Raw genomic sequence first — 19,109 nt, 5'->3', positions numbered from 1 at the left:
ATAGATAGATAGATAGATAGATAGATAGATAGATAGATAGATAGATAGATAGATAGATAGATAGATAGATAGATAGATAGATAGATAGATAGATAGATAGATAGATAGATAGATAGATAGATAGATAGATAGATAGATAGATAGATAGATAGATAGATAGATAGATAGATAGATAGATAGATAGATAGATAGATAGATAGATAGATAGATAGATAGATAGATAGATAGATAGATAGATAGATAGATAGATAGATAGATAGATAGATAGATAGATAGATAGATAGATAGATAGATAGATAGATAGATAGATAGATAGATAGATAGATAGATAGATAGATAGATAGATAGATAGATAGATAGATAGATAGATAGATAGATAGATAGATAGATAGATAGATAGATAGATAGATAGATAGATAGATAGATAGATAGATAGATAGATAGATAGATAGATAGATAGATAGATAGATAGATAGATAGATAGATAGATAGATAGATAGATAGATAGATAGATAGATAGATAGATAGATAGATAGATAGATAGATAGATAGATAGATAGATAGATAGATAGATAGATAGATAGATAGATAGATAGATAGATAGATAGATAGATAGATAGATAGATATTTTACAAATTTCAAAGTGACAACAATAACATTCTAATGCAATAACTGGAAATACAATTGGGTCCAAACTGTTCCCTATTAACAGAATTCCAGTGAAACCGTCTATACACTGCCCTCTGTCCTAACTTACAGTAGAAGCCTCTTTGTCCCTGATCCAACCCCAAATTACCACATGGCACCCTTATTAACCAATCATTAACGATTGAATGAGGTAATGCATTCTTACCTGTGCTCTAACTAACCTTACTGTCATGCACTTGTCCTAATATACTAACCTACACTATAGCACTCAACACTTTGATGAACATTGTTACTCAGCTGATAGAGTTGTGCCCTTGCTGATGGCGTGAATACTTTCGGCAGCCAACATGCCCTTCCGTGTTGCTCTGATTGGCCGAGCGCGCGCATGCGCATGAGCCACGACAAGCTCCTCAGCCTCCTCAGCCGCTTAACACAATTTATACAAATGGAAGTATTGATTACGCCGTAACGAATCACTAAAAAGATATACGCTTAACTGGAATATGTTGTTTCTTTACACATGTGTTGGATTATGTAATTGGTTTGTCATGACAAACCAATAAAAAATCGCGAATTAACCGGTGGCTACAACAACACACAGTAACTACATGCATCATTGTTTACAATGAACGGTGGGGCTGTTGTTGTAGCCACCGGTTAATTCGCGATTTTTTATTGGTTTGTTATGACTAGTCACTAGCCACTCAGCATTTTCACTAGCCAAAAATTCCCGCACTCGCGCCCCCACCCAAAAAGTAATAAATATAGGTCATTTCTTCTTCACTAACCCCTGCTGGGGACAGTATCATTGTAGTCATACTGCTACACGCCAACTGTACAACTGTGCTTCTGACTGTTGACTCCATTGTTTACTACTGCCTGCGACCAGTGACTCAGCCGCAAAAGGAGCTCCAGTTGGGGCAACGGCCGACTAGGACAAGATGGAGGGTGTAGATGTGGAAGAGTTGTGTTGAACCTAGCAATTACATTGTTGCTCCAAACGCTGTGAACATTATCATTGACACACCTATGCCTTGGCTGTGTTGAACCTAGCAATTATATTATTGCTCCAAACGCCGTGAACATTATCATTGACACACCTATGCAGGGCTTGACGTTAACTTTTTGGCTCACTAGCCACTGTGACTAGTGGTTTTCCAAAGTCACTAGCCACTCAGCATTTTCACTAGCCCTGGGCAGGTGGGCAGGTGTCAACGTCAAGCCCTGGTTACGGCGTAATCAATACTTCCATTTGTATGAATTGCGTTAAGCGGCTGAGGAGGCTGAGGAGCTTGTCGCGGCTCATGCGCATGCTCGGCCAATCAGAGCAACGCGGAAGGGCATGTTGGCTGCCGAAAGTATTCACGCTTCCTGATGACTTGTCATACAGAACTTGTAAGTCGCTTTGGATAAAAGCATCAGCTAAATGACTAAATGTAAATGTAAATGTAAGTCATTCAGCAGATGCTGTCATTCGTGAGTCTGCGATCGATGGGGCAGAGTAACACACAGAAGCTCACATCACATCACACAGAGGAGGCTCGGTGGTCAGCTGATGCTTTGCAGATGGAACGCTGGTCTTTGGTCTCTGCTATGTTATCTTTCACCCATGGTATCTTTCACCCGAACATCACTCACCAGTGTCGGCTCTAAGGGTTCATATTTCATTAAATATGCATGTTGAAAGACACAAGGTCTTTGGCAACATTTTTGTTTGTCATTTGAGAGAACCAACTGAACCGAAAATCTGTCTGCCTTTCATCCATGTGTTTAATGCTTGCCCACTAGATTTGTTCTGGTGCCAACACTGTCTGTCACTCTTACTGAACAACGCCCTCCATAACATATGGGACCCTTCTCCTTTCCTTCCTCATGCTAGGAATAGTGTGAGAAGTTCAGTTTCACGTCAGCTGAGACATATCGTACCTTTGGCATAGTTTCCTTCCGACAGGAGAACTTGAGCTTCATTAAAGGGGATGGGGTTAAAGGTCAGATTTCATGACCTCTGGACAGCAGCTTTCTAAAGGGAGACCCAACTATGATAGGAATGATGTTTATTTATATATGATATATATTTAAGAAGGCTGTTATATATTTAAGAAGGCTGTTAAATATAGGTGGTGCTGACAACACAAAACAAACACCCACATGGTATATACTCACAGACACACACACAGACACACATATAAATGTCCCAGGTCAAGGAAATCGGCCTGGACAGGGGAGGGTAGTAAGTTCCCAGACAGAGTAGTCAGAGACAACGGGTGCAAACAAGAACAATAATTGTATTACAAATTTGTGAACAACAGGAGAATGCACACACATTTGGGAGAATGCCCCTTTTTGCAGCTGAGGGGGATGTTCTCCCCATGTCAGTTAGGAGGTGTCAGGGGGGGCAGACAGGCGGCAGTAATGCAAGGGAAGGACAACCCTGGCTTATCTATGGGGTTGCGCACACTGGTTTGCTTAGTAACTAAAGTTAGTACCTGTGTGTAGTGTTAGGGAATTGAACCCTGATCAATGAAGGTAGACCGTCGAAGGTAGGCTTGATAAAACAAAGGTTTATTCAGAGTTATAGCTTGGATGACCCAACCGAGACACCAGGAGGAGGACCTTTAAGAAAGTGAATATCAGAAAGGCAGCAGGACCGGACGGTATCCCCAGCCCCGGTATTCACTGACATATTCAACCTGTCCTTAGAACAGGCTGTCATCCCCACCTGTCTGAAGAAGTCCACCATTATCCCTGTACCCAAAAAATCCACGCCTGCTTGCCTCAACGACTATCGCCCTGTAGCTCTCACCAAAGTGTTTTGAGAAGCTTGTGACGGGCTACATCTGTTCCTCCCTCCCCATCAACCTGGACCCCCTGCAATTTGCATATCGCCCCACAGTGGGGTTGGGTGGGTGGGGCTGGGAGGGGGGGGGGGGACTGTACATTGGAGGTGTTTGGGTGGGTGGGGTGGGGGGGGGGGGGGGGGGGGGTTGGGTAGGAGTGTACATTGGAGGTGTTTGGGTGGGTGGGGTGGGGGGGGGGGGGTTGGGTAGGAGGGGTGGGTGGGTGGGGGACACTGTACAACTGTACAAGCAAAACTGTACATTGGAATATTGACAAAACCATACTTGGTAATTTACTGTACATTGGAGGGGGTTGGGTTAGGACATTTACAGGGGCCAGTTTCGAATTGCAGTCTCCCGTAGGTGTTCTTTGAGAGTGGTTTTGAAAGTGGGTAGTGATTCACATTCCTTTACAGCTTTGGGTAGGGCGTTCCACATTGATGTGGCATAATTGCAAAACGTACTGGTATCGGGTGAGGGGGAGGGGTGAGGTAAGGAAGGGGGGGAGTGAGATGACAATAGGTGGGTGGATGGGAGAGGGTAAGCGGAAACTAGTATTGGGGGGACTGTGGAGGAGGGGGAGATAGTTATTCCACAGTAGCGATAACGTCAGCCAACAAGGCAGAAGACACAACAAAAGTACTACTACTCTACTGCCACGACCACACTAGTAGGCTACACTGGTACAAAGAAAAGGCTCATGAAGAGCTAAGCTAATGCTACTCAGCGAGCTAGGCTTGCGACACGCTGAATTACTTGTACGTTCACTGTACAAACATTCAAAAGTAAGTATACACTCTTAGCACGCTGCCTGGGGTTTAGGGATGAATACTTCCACAGCCACTTCACCCTAAACTTCACCCTTTAGGACTTCACCCTAAACCTACCACTAGTGGGGTATCTTGGGCATCCACAAACACTAGGGAGGACATGGGAACACACACGGAGAATGCTAGAAATACTACCTAGAGATTTAATCTCACCTGACCTAAAAACAACACAAATGGGGAGACAGGGGAGACAGTCGCTAAGGGCAGGGGAGGGGTATCTGGACTCTTCCTTGGATGTAGTAGAGGTGTCAGTCAGCCTGTCAAAGGAGAACTGAATGAGTAGCACATTCTTTTACAGTTCAACATAATAATACATTAATAATAATACATTTCATTTATATAGCACACTTTAAACTCAAACGAGATCTAGAAGAGAAGTAAAAACATAGGAGCAGTAAAAACAGGCCCTATAGTGGAAGGAAAGCAGCAAGGGAGTCTGAGGCCTTGATGGATCCTGGCAGCTGATTCCACAGGCGTGGCCCCAGTGTGGAAAAAGCACGGTGCCCCATGCGTGACAGCCTGGCGTGTGGGATAGCGAGGAGGTTTTGGCTGCCAGACCTAAGTGACCCGGATGCAGGTTGAGGGGAGAGGAGGTCCTGGATGTAACTTCAACTCATGAAGTGCTGTAGTGGAGCTGGACTTGGAGTCGTTGGCGTCATTGAAGATAGCAGGGAACCCCAGGTGCCGGCCAATTACATCATCACGGTCCTATAGGAAAGCTTGAAATAACAGCAAAGGGAGGGGAGAGAAGCAGGCTCAAAAACACACCAGCCAGTCCACCTGGAAAAATTAGTCCAAATTCCCCTCAGCTGTTCAATGTTAACCCAATCACAGTCAAATATCAGTAGTCACTCTGGGCCGGCACATAGCCTGGGGCCAAAAAGTAGATCCCACACAGTTCATTCACAAAAGAAAACAGTCAATAGCAAGGTCCAGTTGAACCTGTGACATAGACACAGAGAAATATACAGACATGTAACAACACCCTCACACATGCTTGAGTAAGGGTACCCTTTGATGACAGTAACTAATTACAATTAGTTATTTCCCCCCCACTTTTTAAAGCTTGTGCTTTTACTTTATGACCATTATAATGAGGTTGACCATTTACAGTAAAACGCATTCTGGACTTAAAAACCTTAGCTTTAAAATGTATTATCAAAATATTTGCAATACGGGTACTCAATTAATTGTGGTGGAGCAATTATGACATATGCAATTATTTTTTAACATCCTATTTGACTTATGTAAGTCAGTTTCTAGACAAGACAATCTTACTCTAAACTTGTAACATGTACTTCAACTTGAGTAATATATTTCACTGTAGTAACATTGTACTTCAACTTGAGTCATATATTCCACTGTAGTAACCTTGTACTTCAACTTGAGTCATATATTCCACTGTAGTAACACTGTCATAACACTGTACTTCACCTTGAGTAATATATTTCACTGTAGTAACATTGTACTTCAACTTGAGTCATATATTCCACTGTAGTAACACTGTAATAACACTGTACTTCACCAGCTTGAGTCATATATTTCACTGTAGTAACATTGTACTTCAACTTGAGTCATATATTCCACTGTAGTAACACTGTACTTCAACTTGAGTCATATATTCCACTGTAGTAACACTGTACTTCAACTTGAGTCATATATTCCACTGTAGTAACACTGTTCTTCAACTTGAGTCATATATTCCACTGTAGTAACACTGTAATAACACTGTACTTCAACTTGAGTCACATATTTCATTACTTGTTTCAAATCTGTTTTTTCCCAAGACTGTGTGATGGATGAAAGTTGTCAATGGTTTTACGTAGCTACATAGATTTACGTAGCTTCGACAATGTAGCTCTATCTTACACTAAAGCAAGACAAACTAATGATTGCCTGTTTGTTCAGATTCTCTTTCCATACCCTTCATCAGATCTTGGCCAACCTTGGCACATACATTGGTCATAAGCCAAGATGGAATACCCCCCCCCCCCTCATCCTCAATTAACAGCTCATTTACATTGTATCCATAATTAACTATGATTGATATCTCAGCTATAGTTTGCATGACTGTCGTGTGAGATATGCACATGAGATCACATGTGCATACTGTGAGCTGCACACGTCAGCAGTGCTTCATCTTTGATATGTGTATCTCAAATGACACATGGCTTCACGGGTACGACGTACTAGTCGTAGTAAAACTTTGAAACCAAGCCCCGGGGACTTCTCCAAAAATGAATGTCCTCTGTCTTACGTGGATCTAGCCTCTCACAGAGGACCCATTTGACACCTGTTAACTGTGTCGGGAAAACAACGGTGTGGGCTGTGTGCGTTCAGCGAGGCCCTCGGGCTGATTTACTGACACAGGAAAAGAGAGAGGGAGATAACTCAACACTATACTGTTAAGGTCCTAAACCATTCAACATGGAAACACAAACATACACACACACATACACACACACATGCACACATGCTATTGCTTGTTGTTTGTGATTGTAACCAGGGCCGCCTCAGGGGGTGTGCGAGCAGTGCGGTCGCACAGGGCCTCGCGGGAAGGGGGGCCTCGCAAAATAAAAAAAAATATTTTTTTTTTTTTTTTTTTTTTTTTTTTTTTGCGAGGCCCCCCTTCCCGCGAGGCCCTTTTTCATCACAGACCTAAAATCTAGTTTTGCTTATATGCTTATATATTTCACATTAGACACGTTTGTAGAATGTGTCTGACTTGTTCCTGCCTCTGCGGCTCTGCAGACTGCAGTGTTCCGGTTTCTGCGGCTTTGCTGCTCTACAGATTTTAGGATAGTGTTTCCGGGCTCTTCTCGGACACACGAGGTACAGGGATGATCTAATTCAGCGCTATTCAGAGGAGCGAGTGGATGTCTTTTCAAAAGCAGCATGGATCAGAAGAAATTACACCGTGGGCCAAGAAAGTCTCCTTCCAACTTTACCATTGATACTGCGTTATGGTGAGTTCATGCAACCTATTATATTCCCGCCGTGGATCTCTCTCTCTCTCTCTCTCTCTCTGGAGCCAAACTGGTCGACTAGCTGTAGCCTGTTGTAGTATGAAGTTAGTAGCTAACGGTGTGTGGCCTGGTGTCAGCGCCTGTATTGCTTTTCTCATGTTGTAGTTTCAGTGGTAGTGCGTTAGCTAATGGTTAGCGATAGCCGGGTTGAGCTAACTGGCTAACTGATAGCATCAAAGTAACGTGCGCAGCCGGCAGCTAACGTATCAGTTAGCCTAGGCTAGAGTTAGCTGTTAGCTTGTGCTACGACGATTGACATTAGCCGTGAGAATAGCAGGGGGTTCTGGCTTATTTTTGTCCCGCCAGCGAGAGGCCTTTCGTCAACGTGGAGACCTGTGTTGCGGCCTTTCGTCCTGCGTTCCTTGGTGCAGGTAAGATTAATGAAAATGTCATGACATTACCCCACTCTTCCTTCCTTCCCCTCCCGAATGTTTTGTTAATAACGATGTTTTTTTCCAGGCAAAACATATGCTACTTCACAACATTTGGAGATACGACATGTGCTGTGTGTGAATGTCTTGGTCGTTTGTGTAGCTTGGGTAGCGTTGGGCCGTTGGCCAAAGCTGTGTGTGGCCTGGTGTCACAGTACCTGGCTAGCCTATTTAGCTGATGTCGGCCATTGGCTCCTTGCTGCTTTGGTTTCTCTGGTATAGACCCTCTTCTCTTTGGATTTAAGTGTTGATCTTTGTCCTTTTGGATCTCTCATACATGCTCTCTCTCTAACACACACACACATGACAAACACACATGCTCTCTCTCTCTCTTTCTAACACACACAGTCTGCCTATGGCGGCCTTTCTCGATGGCTAGGCTGTGCTCGCTGAGTCTGTACATAGTCAAGGATCTTCAGTCACAGTGCTCAGGTATTCTGCCACTGTGTACTCTCTGTTTAGGGCCAAATAGCATTTCAATTTCTTTCCAATGTGTCTCTCTCTCTCTCTCTCTTTGGATTTAAGTGTTGATCTTTGTCCTTTTGGATCTCTCATACATGCTCTCTCTCTAACACACACACACATGACAAACACACATGCTCTCTCTCTCTCTCTCTCTCTCTCTTTCTAACACACACAGTCTGCCTATGGCGGCCTTTCTCGATGGCTAGGCTGTGCTCGCTGAGTCTGTACATAGTCAAGGATCTTCAGTCACAGTGCTCAGGTATTCTGCCACTGTGTACTCTCTGTTTAGGGCCAAATAGCATTTCAATTTCTTTCCAATGTGTCTCTCTCTCTCTCTCTTTGGATTTAAGTGTTGATCTTTGTCCTTTTGGATCTCTCATACATGCTCTCTCTCTAACACACACACACATGACAAACACACATGCTCTCTCTCTCTCTTACCGTTTGGATTGCTCTCTGGATCGGATCGCTGAACAGCAGAAATGGCCCGCCGAGATCCTTTGTTATGCCGGCCATGGCCAAGACCAAAAGCCGCCGCGAAGACGAGGAAAGAGAGCCGGGGTCCGGAACAGACTGAGGTCCAAACGACACAGAACCACATTGCCCAGCATATTGTTGGCCAATGTGCAATCGATAGGAAACAAATTGGACGACATCAGAGCAAGGATCCAATTCCAGAGGGACATTCGGGATTGTAACGTCCTCTGTTTCACAGAAACTTGGCTGAGTCCAGATGTCCCGAATCACGCAATAGAACCGGCAGACCACTTCTTCGTTCTCCGCAAAGACCGGACGGCAGAAGAGTCACTAAAGACGAGAGGAGGCGGCATTGCCTTCATGATAAACAAGGAGTGGTGCGATTTAGGCAACACAAAGGAACTGTCTAACCACTGCTCCCCAGACCTGGAGTTTATCACGATAAAATGTCGACCCTTCTTCCTCCCAAGAGAGTTAACGTCCATCATCCTCATCGGAGTGTACATTCCACCACACGCGAACACTGGGGTCGCACTTTCAAAACTTCACGACGAGGTAAACAAACTCCAGGCAGCTAATGTTGACGCTGCCATTTTGGTCTTGGGGGATTTCAACAGCGCGCGTCTTAAAAAGGTGCTGCCGAATTTCTATCAGCATGTGACCTGTCCCACCAGAGGCGAGAACATATTAGACCATGTATACTCGCAATTTAAGAATGGGTACAAGTCACAGGCTCTTAGTCCATTCGGTAAAAGCGATCACGCCGCCATTTTCCTTTTGCCAAAGTACAGACAGAGTCTCAAGCGAACGCCGGTGGTCTCGCGAGAGGTTAAGCGTTGGGCCGTGACGTCAGTGGAGTCACTCCAAGCAGTGCTGGGAAGCACAGAATGGAGTGTATTCCGTGATAACACAGCCAATATTAACGAATACACCGAAACGGTGATTGACTATGTCTGTACTCAGGTAGAAGTAATAATCCCCAACACCAAAATTAATATCTACCCAAATCAAAAGCCCTGGGTAGACAAATCCGTCCGTGAGGCTCTGAAAGTGCGCACATCAGCATACAACACCGGGCTGGTGACAGGCAACATGGAAGAACACAAGATGGCAAGATACAACGTCAGGAGAGCAGTAATAGAGGCAAAACGGCGGTACAGGGATAAAGTTGAACTTCAGTTTGAACAGGCTGACTCTAGAGGCATGTGGCAGGGCCTCAGAACAATGACAGACTACAAAGGAACCCCCCTCAAACTGAACAGTGACATCTCCTTAGCAAATGATCTCAACTCCTTCTATGCGAGGTTTGAGGCTGTGAATAACAACACCAGCCTACAAACCACGGCAATGGGGGGGGGGGGGGGGGGGTCTGCTGATGGAGACTCAGTGTTCAGGGTAACAGAGCATGAGGTGAGACGGATCTTTAAAAAAGTGGATATCAGGAAGGCAGCAGGACCGGACGGCATCCCCGGCCGCGTCCTAAAAGTCTGTGCCGACCAACTGGCCCCGGTATTCACTGACATCTTCAACCTGTCCTTGGAACAGGCCGTCATCCCCACCTGTCTGAAGAAGTCCACCATCATCCCTGTACCCAAAAAATCTACGCCCGCTTGCCTCAACGACTACCGCCCTGTAGCCCTCACCTCCATAGCCATGAAGTGCTTTGAGAAGCTAGTGAAGGGCTACATCTGTTCCTCCCTCCCCATCAACCTGGACCCTCTGCAATTTGCATATCGCCCCAACAGGTCCACGGAGGACGCCATAGCCCATGTGCTGCACACAGCAGCATCACATCTGGACAAGAGGCAGGGGAACTATGTGAGAATGCTGTTCATCGACTACAGCTCAGCATTCAATACCATAGTCCCCTCCAAACTCATAGCCAAGCTCAGGGACCTGGGCTTGAACTATGACCTGTGCCAGTGGGTCCTGGACTTCCTGACGGGCAGACCCCAGGTGGTAAGAGCCGGCAACTGCACCTCCTCATCCATCACGCTCAACATAGGGGCCCCCCAGGGCTGTGTTCTGAGCCCCCTCCTCTACTCCCTGTACACACATGACTGCGTAGCACAGCGGAACAACAACACCATCATCAAATTTGCTGATGACACAGTAGTGGTGGGCCTGATCTCTGCCAACGACGAAAGGGCCTACCTGGAAGAGGTAGAGAACCTGTCACAGTGGTGTCAGGAGAACTGCCTCTCCCTGAACGTCAGCAAAACAAAAGAGATGATTGTGGACTTCAGGAGGTCGGGGGTCAAGGACTACAGCCCCCTCAGCATCGACGGGGCACCAGTTGAGAGAGTGAACAGTTTCAAGTACCTCGGAGCCCACATATCCGAGGACTTGACATGGACCACACACATTGACAGTGATGTGAAGAAGGCACGACAACGCCTCTACTTCCTCAGGCGCCTAAGGAAGTTCCAAGTCAGTCAGAAGATCCTTAGGAACTTCTACTCATGTACAATAGAGAGCATCCTGACCGGCAACATCACCTCCTGGTTTGGGAATAGCACTGCACAAGACCGTAGCAGACTACAAAGAGTGACACGTTCAGCCGAACGCACAATTAGAGGGGGGCTTCCCACCCTCCAGAACATTTACAACAAGCGGTGCAAGGGGAAGGCTAAGAGAATTATTAAGGACTCGAGCCACCCGAACAACTGCCTCTTTGAACTGCTGCCGTCAGGCAAGCGATACCGGAGTCTTAAGGCGAGCACAGAAAGACTCAGAAGGAGCTTCTATCCCCAGGCCATCAGGCTGCTAAACGAACAATAATCGCTAAACGAACAATAATCACTATGCAACAACCATCAAATGCACACAGCACACACACCCACACGCACACACTCACTCAAACAAACAACACACTGCAGCACCCACTCTCCACACTTTAGATCACACAAACACACTTACACTTTATATTTATTGATAAAGGATTTGCACTACAACTCGTACACCTACTGTGAATTGTACCTAAACTGCACCTCGTCCATTTATGCCTTGCACTATATAGTATTGTATATTAGTACACTGCACAGTATTGTATATTGCATGGTAACTACGTCTACGAACATTGTACATATGTCTAAACTGAACACTGTGACCTCTTTTTTTACTTCTAATTTTTACTATGTTTTTATTTCATACTTATCTTGTCATGCACAGTCTCTGGAGCGCAACAGTAAGAAGCATTTTGTACAAAAGTATTCTGTACTTCTGTATGACAACTATTAAAGAAAACTTGAAACTCTCTCTCTTTCTAACACACACAGTCTGCCTATGGCGGCCTTTCTCTATGGCTAGGCTGTGCTCGCTGAGTATGTACAGACTCAGCGAGCACAGCCTAGCCATCGAGAAAGGCCGCCATAGGCAGACTGTGTGTGTTAGAAAGAGAGAGAGAGAGAGAGCCTACAGTTACTACAGTGGAATATATGACTCAAGTTGAAGTACAATGTTACTACAGTGAAATATATTACTCAAGGTGAAGTACAGTGTTATGACAGTGTTACTACAGTGGAATATATGACTCAAGTTGAAGTACAAGGTTACTACAGTGGAATATATGACTCAAGTTGAAGTACAATGTTACTACAGTGAAATATATTACTCAAGTTGAAGTACATGTTACAAGCCTTTAACCTTTTGGGGGGGGGGGGGGGCCTCGCGTTTAAATCTCGCACAGGGCCTCGCATTTCTCCCAGGCGGCCCTGATTGTAACCATGGTCAGTTCCCTGTGCTCTTCCTCCCAGCTGATAATGGATTTCCTGTCCATGGTTCTGCTAGCACATGGCTAATCACCAGAGAGTGAAAGAACACTGCATCATTCTAGTTAGTATAGATCTGCTTCAGCTGTACCAATGACAAAATCCATGGGTTCTCTGTATTCTGAAAGCATAACACTGTCACAGAAAATACTCATAACCTTTTAAGATTTAGGCTTTTTATTTTTTTTGGAAAATGTACATTGTCATTTATGTGCTTATGGAGTTTCACTGCCCCATGGCTCACAATGTCTGGTAAAAAAAAACACGGTATAGTTTCTTAATAAATACATAGACATCAATCTGGACACTGGTTTGTTTTTCTTGATCATGTAAAGTTGTGTAAACTACTAACGAGTCGGTTGCAGTCAACCAGCATCCGCTAACAGGTCTGAGCCTTTAGCTCAGCTTGTTAGTGTGGCCGCCTGTGAATCCTATGGTCCCATGTTCAAATCACAGTTGTATGTTCCCTACCAACACGCACATTGGCTGTGGCTATCTTTTTGGTCACCGTTTGATTAAAAACACCTGTTGCTTGCCCAAATAAAAGTCTGCAAACCAGGCAATGTAATGGAATATGGATTCTTATAGAGCCCACGTTATGTGGTAGAAATGCTTTCTTTTTACGAGCTCTCTCTGCCTGTGATGTGCAATTCCCAAATGAAAAACGTGAACTAGGTAATGGGAGATTCCTCTCGGGGTGAGAGAGGTTTGTGTGTTGATGGAAACCGGTGATCCGTGCCTGTTCTAAGAAAACAGCGCCCCAAAAAAACAATAACACCTAAATGATTAAACATGACGTATGATTGGAGATCCTATGTCACATGACCTGAGACTTCATATCGTTCTTTTCATATTGTTGATCCGTGATCTTCACTTAACTCTTGGGTCTCTCTAGGGTCAAGCTAGCAGCGGCCTAGTTAGGCTGCAAACCCCTATGGAGTTCAGTGGTATCGATGTCACACACCCACACCCACACCCCCCCACACGCACACAATGCAAGGGGCATTGAGAACATAATAACTAACATTCTCACATAGCAAGTGAGAAAATTAAGAACAACTGTATTTCAGCAAATGTACTTAATTATCTCTCTCCCTCTCTCTCTCTCTCTCTCTCTCTCTCTCTCTCTCTCTCTCTCTCCACACACAGCAAGCAATTGTCCTTCATTCGCTCTCTCTCACACACACATGCACGCACGCACACACACACACACACACACACACACACACACACACTCACACTCACTCATGCACAAAGAAGTTATCTGGCAAGTCTGACTGGCTCTGCCACTGTCTTTGAGCAGCCACACCCCTAGAACAAACCACCCCATAGGAGACGCCCACATAGGACCCAGAGAGGGTGTGGTCATTACTACGATATACCATGTACCATGTGTTATTACTATTATTATTATTGATTGAATTCTGCCATTCCACTATTATTACAATGTTCTACTCTATTATTATTCATATTTACATTATTATCTGTTCTGCCTGTACCTCCCCTCCCCCGCCCTGTGAGCTGCTATGACACCTGGGTTTCCCCAAGGGGATTAATAAAGATTAACTTGACTTGACTTGACTTGATGGTGTCTATAGGATTCCTTGAGTGAAAATTCCACGTCAAATGTATGAATGTGCTTCAGACGTAGAACCATATAAGTCTGTTTTAGGTTTTCAGAGGAACAATGTTTTCTAGAGCTGGTAAATTGTGTTCACTCATAGTTAAAGACAGTAGAGGTTGAGTACTGTATTATCTAAAGCAGGTAAGTTAGTGTTGTGTTCACTCCTAGTTAAAGACAGTAGAGGTTGAGTACTGTATTATCTAAAGCAGGTAAGTTAGTGTTGTGTTCACTCCTAGTTAAAGACAGTAGAGGTTGAGTACTGTATTATCTAAAGCAGGTAAGTTAGTGTTGTGTTCACTCCTAGTTAAAGACAGTAGAGGTTGAGTACTGTATTATCTAAAGCAGGTAAGTTAGTGTTGTGTTCACTCCTAGTTAAAGACAGTAGAGGTTGAGTACTGTATTATCTAAAGCAGGTAAGTTATAGTGTTGTGTTCATTGATAGTTAAAGACAGTCGAGTTTGAGTAGTTTCTTGTGACATATCACATTCACACTCCAATGATTGTAGATTAACTGATTTAGATTAATTTCACACCTGCAAATACATGGGCTGTCCAACAACGGATTTACAGTATATGGTTCTGCGTGCAAGGGTTCAATGAATGCTCGGTCAATAATTACATTCCCATGGACCATGGTTGCAACAACATTGTTAACCCACAAAACCTTAAAATTATGATAATTACTTAAGTGGCTATTTTTATGTGTGGCTGAACTGGACCCCCCCCCCCCCCCCCCCCCCGCCCCATCCCCCCAAAGTAAACACTATTTATTGCAGCTCATGACTTTGTAATTGTATTCATTTCTATTGCATGCATTCGTAGAAGTCCATACACTAGCGGCTAGCCTATAGTCAGTGTATGGGTTCATTTGACGATCATTCGTATAACTCAATTACACTGACTGCGTGTTAATATCCCGTGTGTGTGTAATAATAAATAGATGACAGATAGATAGAGTGAAGTGTGTCGTCATCATAGCTGAAAGGTGGAGCTGCCTGGTGTAAAGGTAACGCCTGTATGGTCCCGCCCACTTGTTGACCTAGGTCCCACCTACGCGGGAGAGAATAGCGTACATTTAATAGTTTTCTCAGTTGGACTGCTGCTCTCTGACTGTATAGCTGAATCTTGCAGCGGTGGGAGTTGCGCGTTGCCAGTGTGCGTGAGGACATATACCTGCTATAGGGAGGAAAGCGGACACATACAAACACACACACACAGCAGCAGTGAAAGCAGCAGAAAACGACCCCCTCGCCGCGCCTCTATCCTCGCAGGACTGTCCCACTAGACCAGAGAGAAGCCGCTGAGTGACAGCAGGTGTACCCGGGGGAAGGAACGAACCTGTCAAGATGTTTAAGAAGAAGAGCTCTAAAAGCAGCGTGGCTATCACGCCACCCAAATCAACGTGAGTAGTTTGTCCAACAGAAGTTATGCTTTTACTTACACTACTGTATTTTTTGGAGACTGTTGTGTGGTCTATTGCTTATTTATTATTTGTATATACCTTTTATAGCCTATTTTTGGTCAAGTAGGCAATGGCAGCTGCAAGTAGGCTACTCGTTTTAAGCACTCCATTAGCATTAGTTAATGAAAATAGTTGGATGTAATGTAAGAAAACGATTTAGTTTAGGCTGGTTCTAGGCCTAGAATGGGATAGCGAAAACGAAACATAGCCACATTTTTAATAGCTATTTATTTAACTAATACTTAGTCTAATTCGGCTTGGGCAATAGTCAGTCGGTTATCATGTGAGGCTGTAGGATATAGGGCTGTGCTTTACCTTTTACCTGAGGGTGTGGCAAATATGCAATCAAGTGGTGGTAACTGGTTTGATAAGTCTGGCTGTCCATTGAAAGACAATGTATGAGGAGGGGTTGACATTGTTGCATAATCTCTCCCAACCTGTTGGTGCATCACTTCCTATAGTCATTTGATAGTCATACCTATTTTGATTGATTGAAAATTGTATTAACATATTGCAGAATGGGTACAATACAGTACGGCTCAATACACACATTGTTAAGGGGATGCAGACCAGAGAAAGACTTTCGTCTTGTCTACACCAGGGTCCCCCATTTGCCATCTTCTATTCAGTCATATTCTCCACCTTGACTAAAAACAGCATTTGTATTTATTGAGGTTGGCTTATGTGCAGTATCGAGTTTCTATTAAGTATCTAAATCTGTGTCCTCAAAGCCTCCTCCTTTTCATCTCAAACAAATGATCTCTCTCTCTCTCTCTCTCTCTCTCTCTCTCTCTCTCTCTCTCTCTCTCTCTCTCTCCCCTCTGAGAAAATTTGCCTGTCTATCTTTGAAGTGGAGAGAGAGAGAGCATTGCTGCCTGTCACACAAGTGTTAGGTGGGCAGGTTGAAGAGGCCCCCTCTATAATAACAACCCTTTGGTACGGGCCCGCCTGAGAGTTAAACGAAACGTGTTTTAAATGGTTATCTTCTTGTCTGAGTCACCTCTGGCTTTAATAGAGAAGGGACTGGGAGTGTTCTGCTGCTCTCACAGAACACGTTCACTCACTGTCTGTTTCACATTAGGTGGGACTCAAGAGTCCTAACAGTGTTCAAATTAAACCAAACCGACTGAATCTAACCCAAGATTGACATGCAACTCCCTTTTTATATCAATTAAATTATTACCGAACAATGATTTAATTGCAATGCATTGGCCAATTATTGGCTTCTACTCTGCGATCATTCAATATGCTATATCATTGGGTTCACATAAGAGAGGTTGATACAATTACAAACCATATGTAATAGCCACCCAGCATCTCTCTGAAGTGGGTGGTGCCGTGGAATCCTATATGCCACTGCCACCCCTTCCCTCCCCATTGCATCCCTTGTTGCTAGTCCTAAAGGTAGTTTGGCTAGCTGAGATGAGATGAAAAAGCGAATGACATGTTCAAGTTGGAACAGGCTTAGCATGGTAGCAAGTTAACAGATCCAAAGATGGCTGCATTACCGAAACCCTGCAGCCGTGGAATACTGTCTAGATTTATGACATGACAGAAACATTATATAATGGAGGTTTTGTAATTGAGGAGTCTAGAGCCTGTTGCACGTGGAGGGGAAAGTTATTTACGAGTTATTTATAAATTGAGGGATTATTTGATTGTGAACATTTGTTATTATATTTAAGGTCAGGGTTGGTTAGGTTAAGGTTAACTGTTATTTTTTAATTGTTGCCCTGGATGAGATGTTCCCACTTCTTTCAAGACATTCTTTGACACTGCCTTGCCCAATCACAAATAAGCACAATACCTGGACCAGCCAATCCTAAACAAGTACAAAACCTGTCAAACAGTCAATAGTTATTTCTTAGTTGAATAAAATATTCACAAGTGCATTATAAACAGACTACACTTTTTATACAATGATTTATATGTGTGTATAAGTGAGGGTCCTGACAGAGAATTAATAATGAATAATATTTAGATCATGTAGGATAGATCAGCTAGAGTGTGATAGTTAATAATGAATAATATATAGATCATGTAGGATAGATCAGCTAGAGTGAGAGTTAATAATTAATAATATATAGATCATAGGATAGATCAGCTAGAGTGTGATAGTTAATAATGAATAATATATAGATCATGTAGGATAGATCAGCTAGAGTGAGAGTTAATAATTAATAATATATAGATCATAGGATAGATCAGCTAGAGTGTGATAGTTAATAATGAATAATATATAGATAATGTAGGATAGATAAGCTAGTGTGAGAGTTAATAATGAATAATATATAGATCATGTAGGATAGATAAGCTAGTGTGTGAGAGTTAATAATTAATAATATATAGATCATAGGATAGATCAGCTAGAGTGTGAGAGTTAATAATGAATAATATATAGATCAATTAGGGTGTGGTGTGGAGAATTCATTTGGACAACGTACCGTTATCTCACCAGATGGAGCAGACCCCTGTTCTTGAATATGGGAACATATGGGACAGATTGAACTCACAGGCCTTGTACCATTTGGCTTCTCATTTCCTTTACATCCCGTATTACTGGATTTACAGAAAATCTGGATAGGTGAACATGTGTGTATGAAAACACAGAGGTAAGGGACAGCTTCGCCCAATAGAACTTATTCTGGAATTTATTTCAAACTCTTTTATTTAGTGTTTTAAAGGGAAGGGTCGACAACAGACCATGGAAATGGAACTGAGCCCGGGCCTCATTTGCAGCAGTCCTTCCACGCCCTCCGTGACTCATTGTCTTCTGGTTTCAATTTGTCCCTCTCTCTCCATGGAGATATCCGACTGGTTACTCCTGCGAAGGGTCCACTGCCAGACAGTCTCGCTCTGGAAGGGAACTGAAGGTTGAAAGCAATGAGGGGGTGTGTTCTAGTGACGTTACTTGGAACACTTAGAGCAAAGCACATAGCAGGTCAAGCTAGCTAGCATTTATATGCTTATAGTGTGCATGCTGCACATGGCATGCCATCGACGTGCCCATGTCAACAACAGTTTCCTCCAAAATTATATGTGCATACAATTCTAAGGAAGCACGCCATATTCGAAATAGTTCTAAACAAAAAAACGAAATGAGATTTAGAGCTATATGTACCCTGCGTAACAACAATCACATGATCTGTTGACTGCATTGCTACCATCACTGCTATGTCCAAATGATCACCCAGACAGCTGTTAAGCTAACTGGCTAACACATAGCTGTGTTTCAATGGCTGTATCCTCAACAAGCCTTTTGAACTCAGTCAAACTCAGTTTGTGTTTTTCAGCTTATGTCACCTGTCACCTCTTTTATCTGACGTGCAGACAATAAGAAAACCCTCAGGGTGACTTTAATTTGCATAATACAATAATAATAAAACATAACATAATAAAAATATGTAACCTCCATTCGGGTTCCAACTTGTCTGATCCTGGGCAAACCTTTCTTTATACTCGAAAGGCAACTGACGTTTCCTTCATTTAAAGTTACATTGAATTTACATACAGAGATAAGCGATCATAACACGACAATA

General features: G+C 43.5%; 1 protein-coding gene across 1 annotated transcript in view; it reads left to right on the top strand.

The window, feature by feature from the left end:
- Window positions 1–15,204: 15,204 nt before the first annotated feature.
- ppl (periplakin) overlaps window positions 15,205–19,109 on the top strand; it is a 42,111-nt gene continuing 38,206 nt past the window's right edge. The window contains exon 1 of the mRNA XM_084329508.1: window positions 15,205–15,510. Within this exon, the coding sequence (XP_084185634.1) occupies window positions 15,455–15,510 (56 nt within the window). The 5' untranslated portion in view covers window positions 15,205–15,454. The remainder of the gene's footprint in view (window positions 15,511–19,109) is intronic.

The sequence above is a fragment of the Notolepis coatsorum genome (assembly GCF_963971535.1).
Source record: "Notolepis coatsorum genome assembly, chromosome: 14".
Taxonomy (NCBI): domain Eukaryota; kingdom Metazoa; phylum Chordata; class Actinopteri; order Aulopiformes; family Paralepididae; genus Notolepis; species Notolepis coatsorum.
Note: the sequence above shows the minus strand (reverse complement) of the source record. Positions and strands in the feature narration are given on the sequence as shown.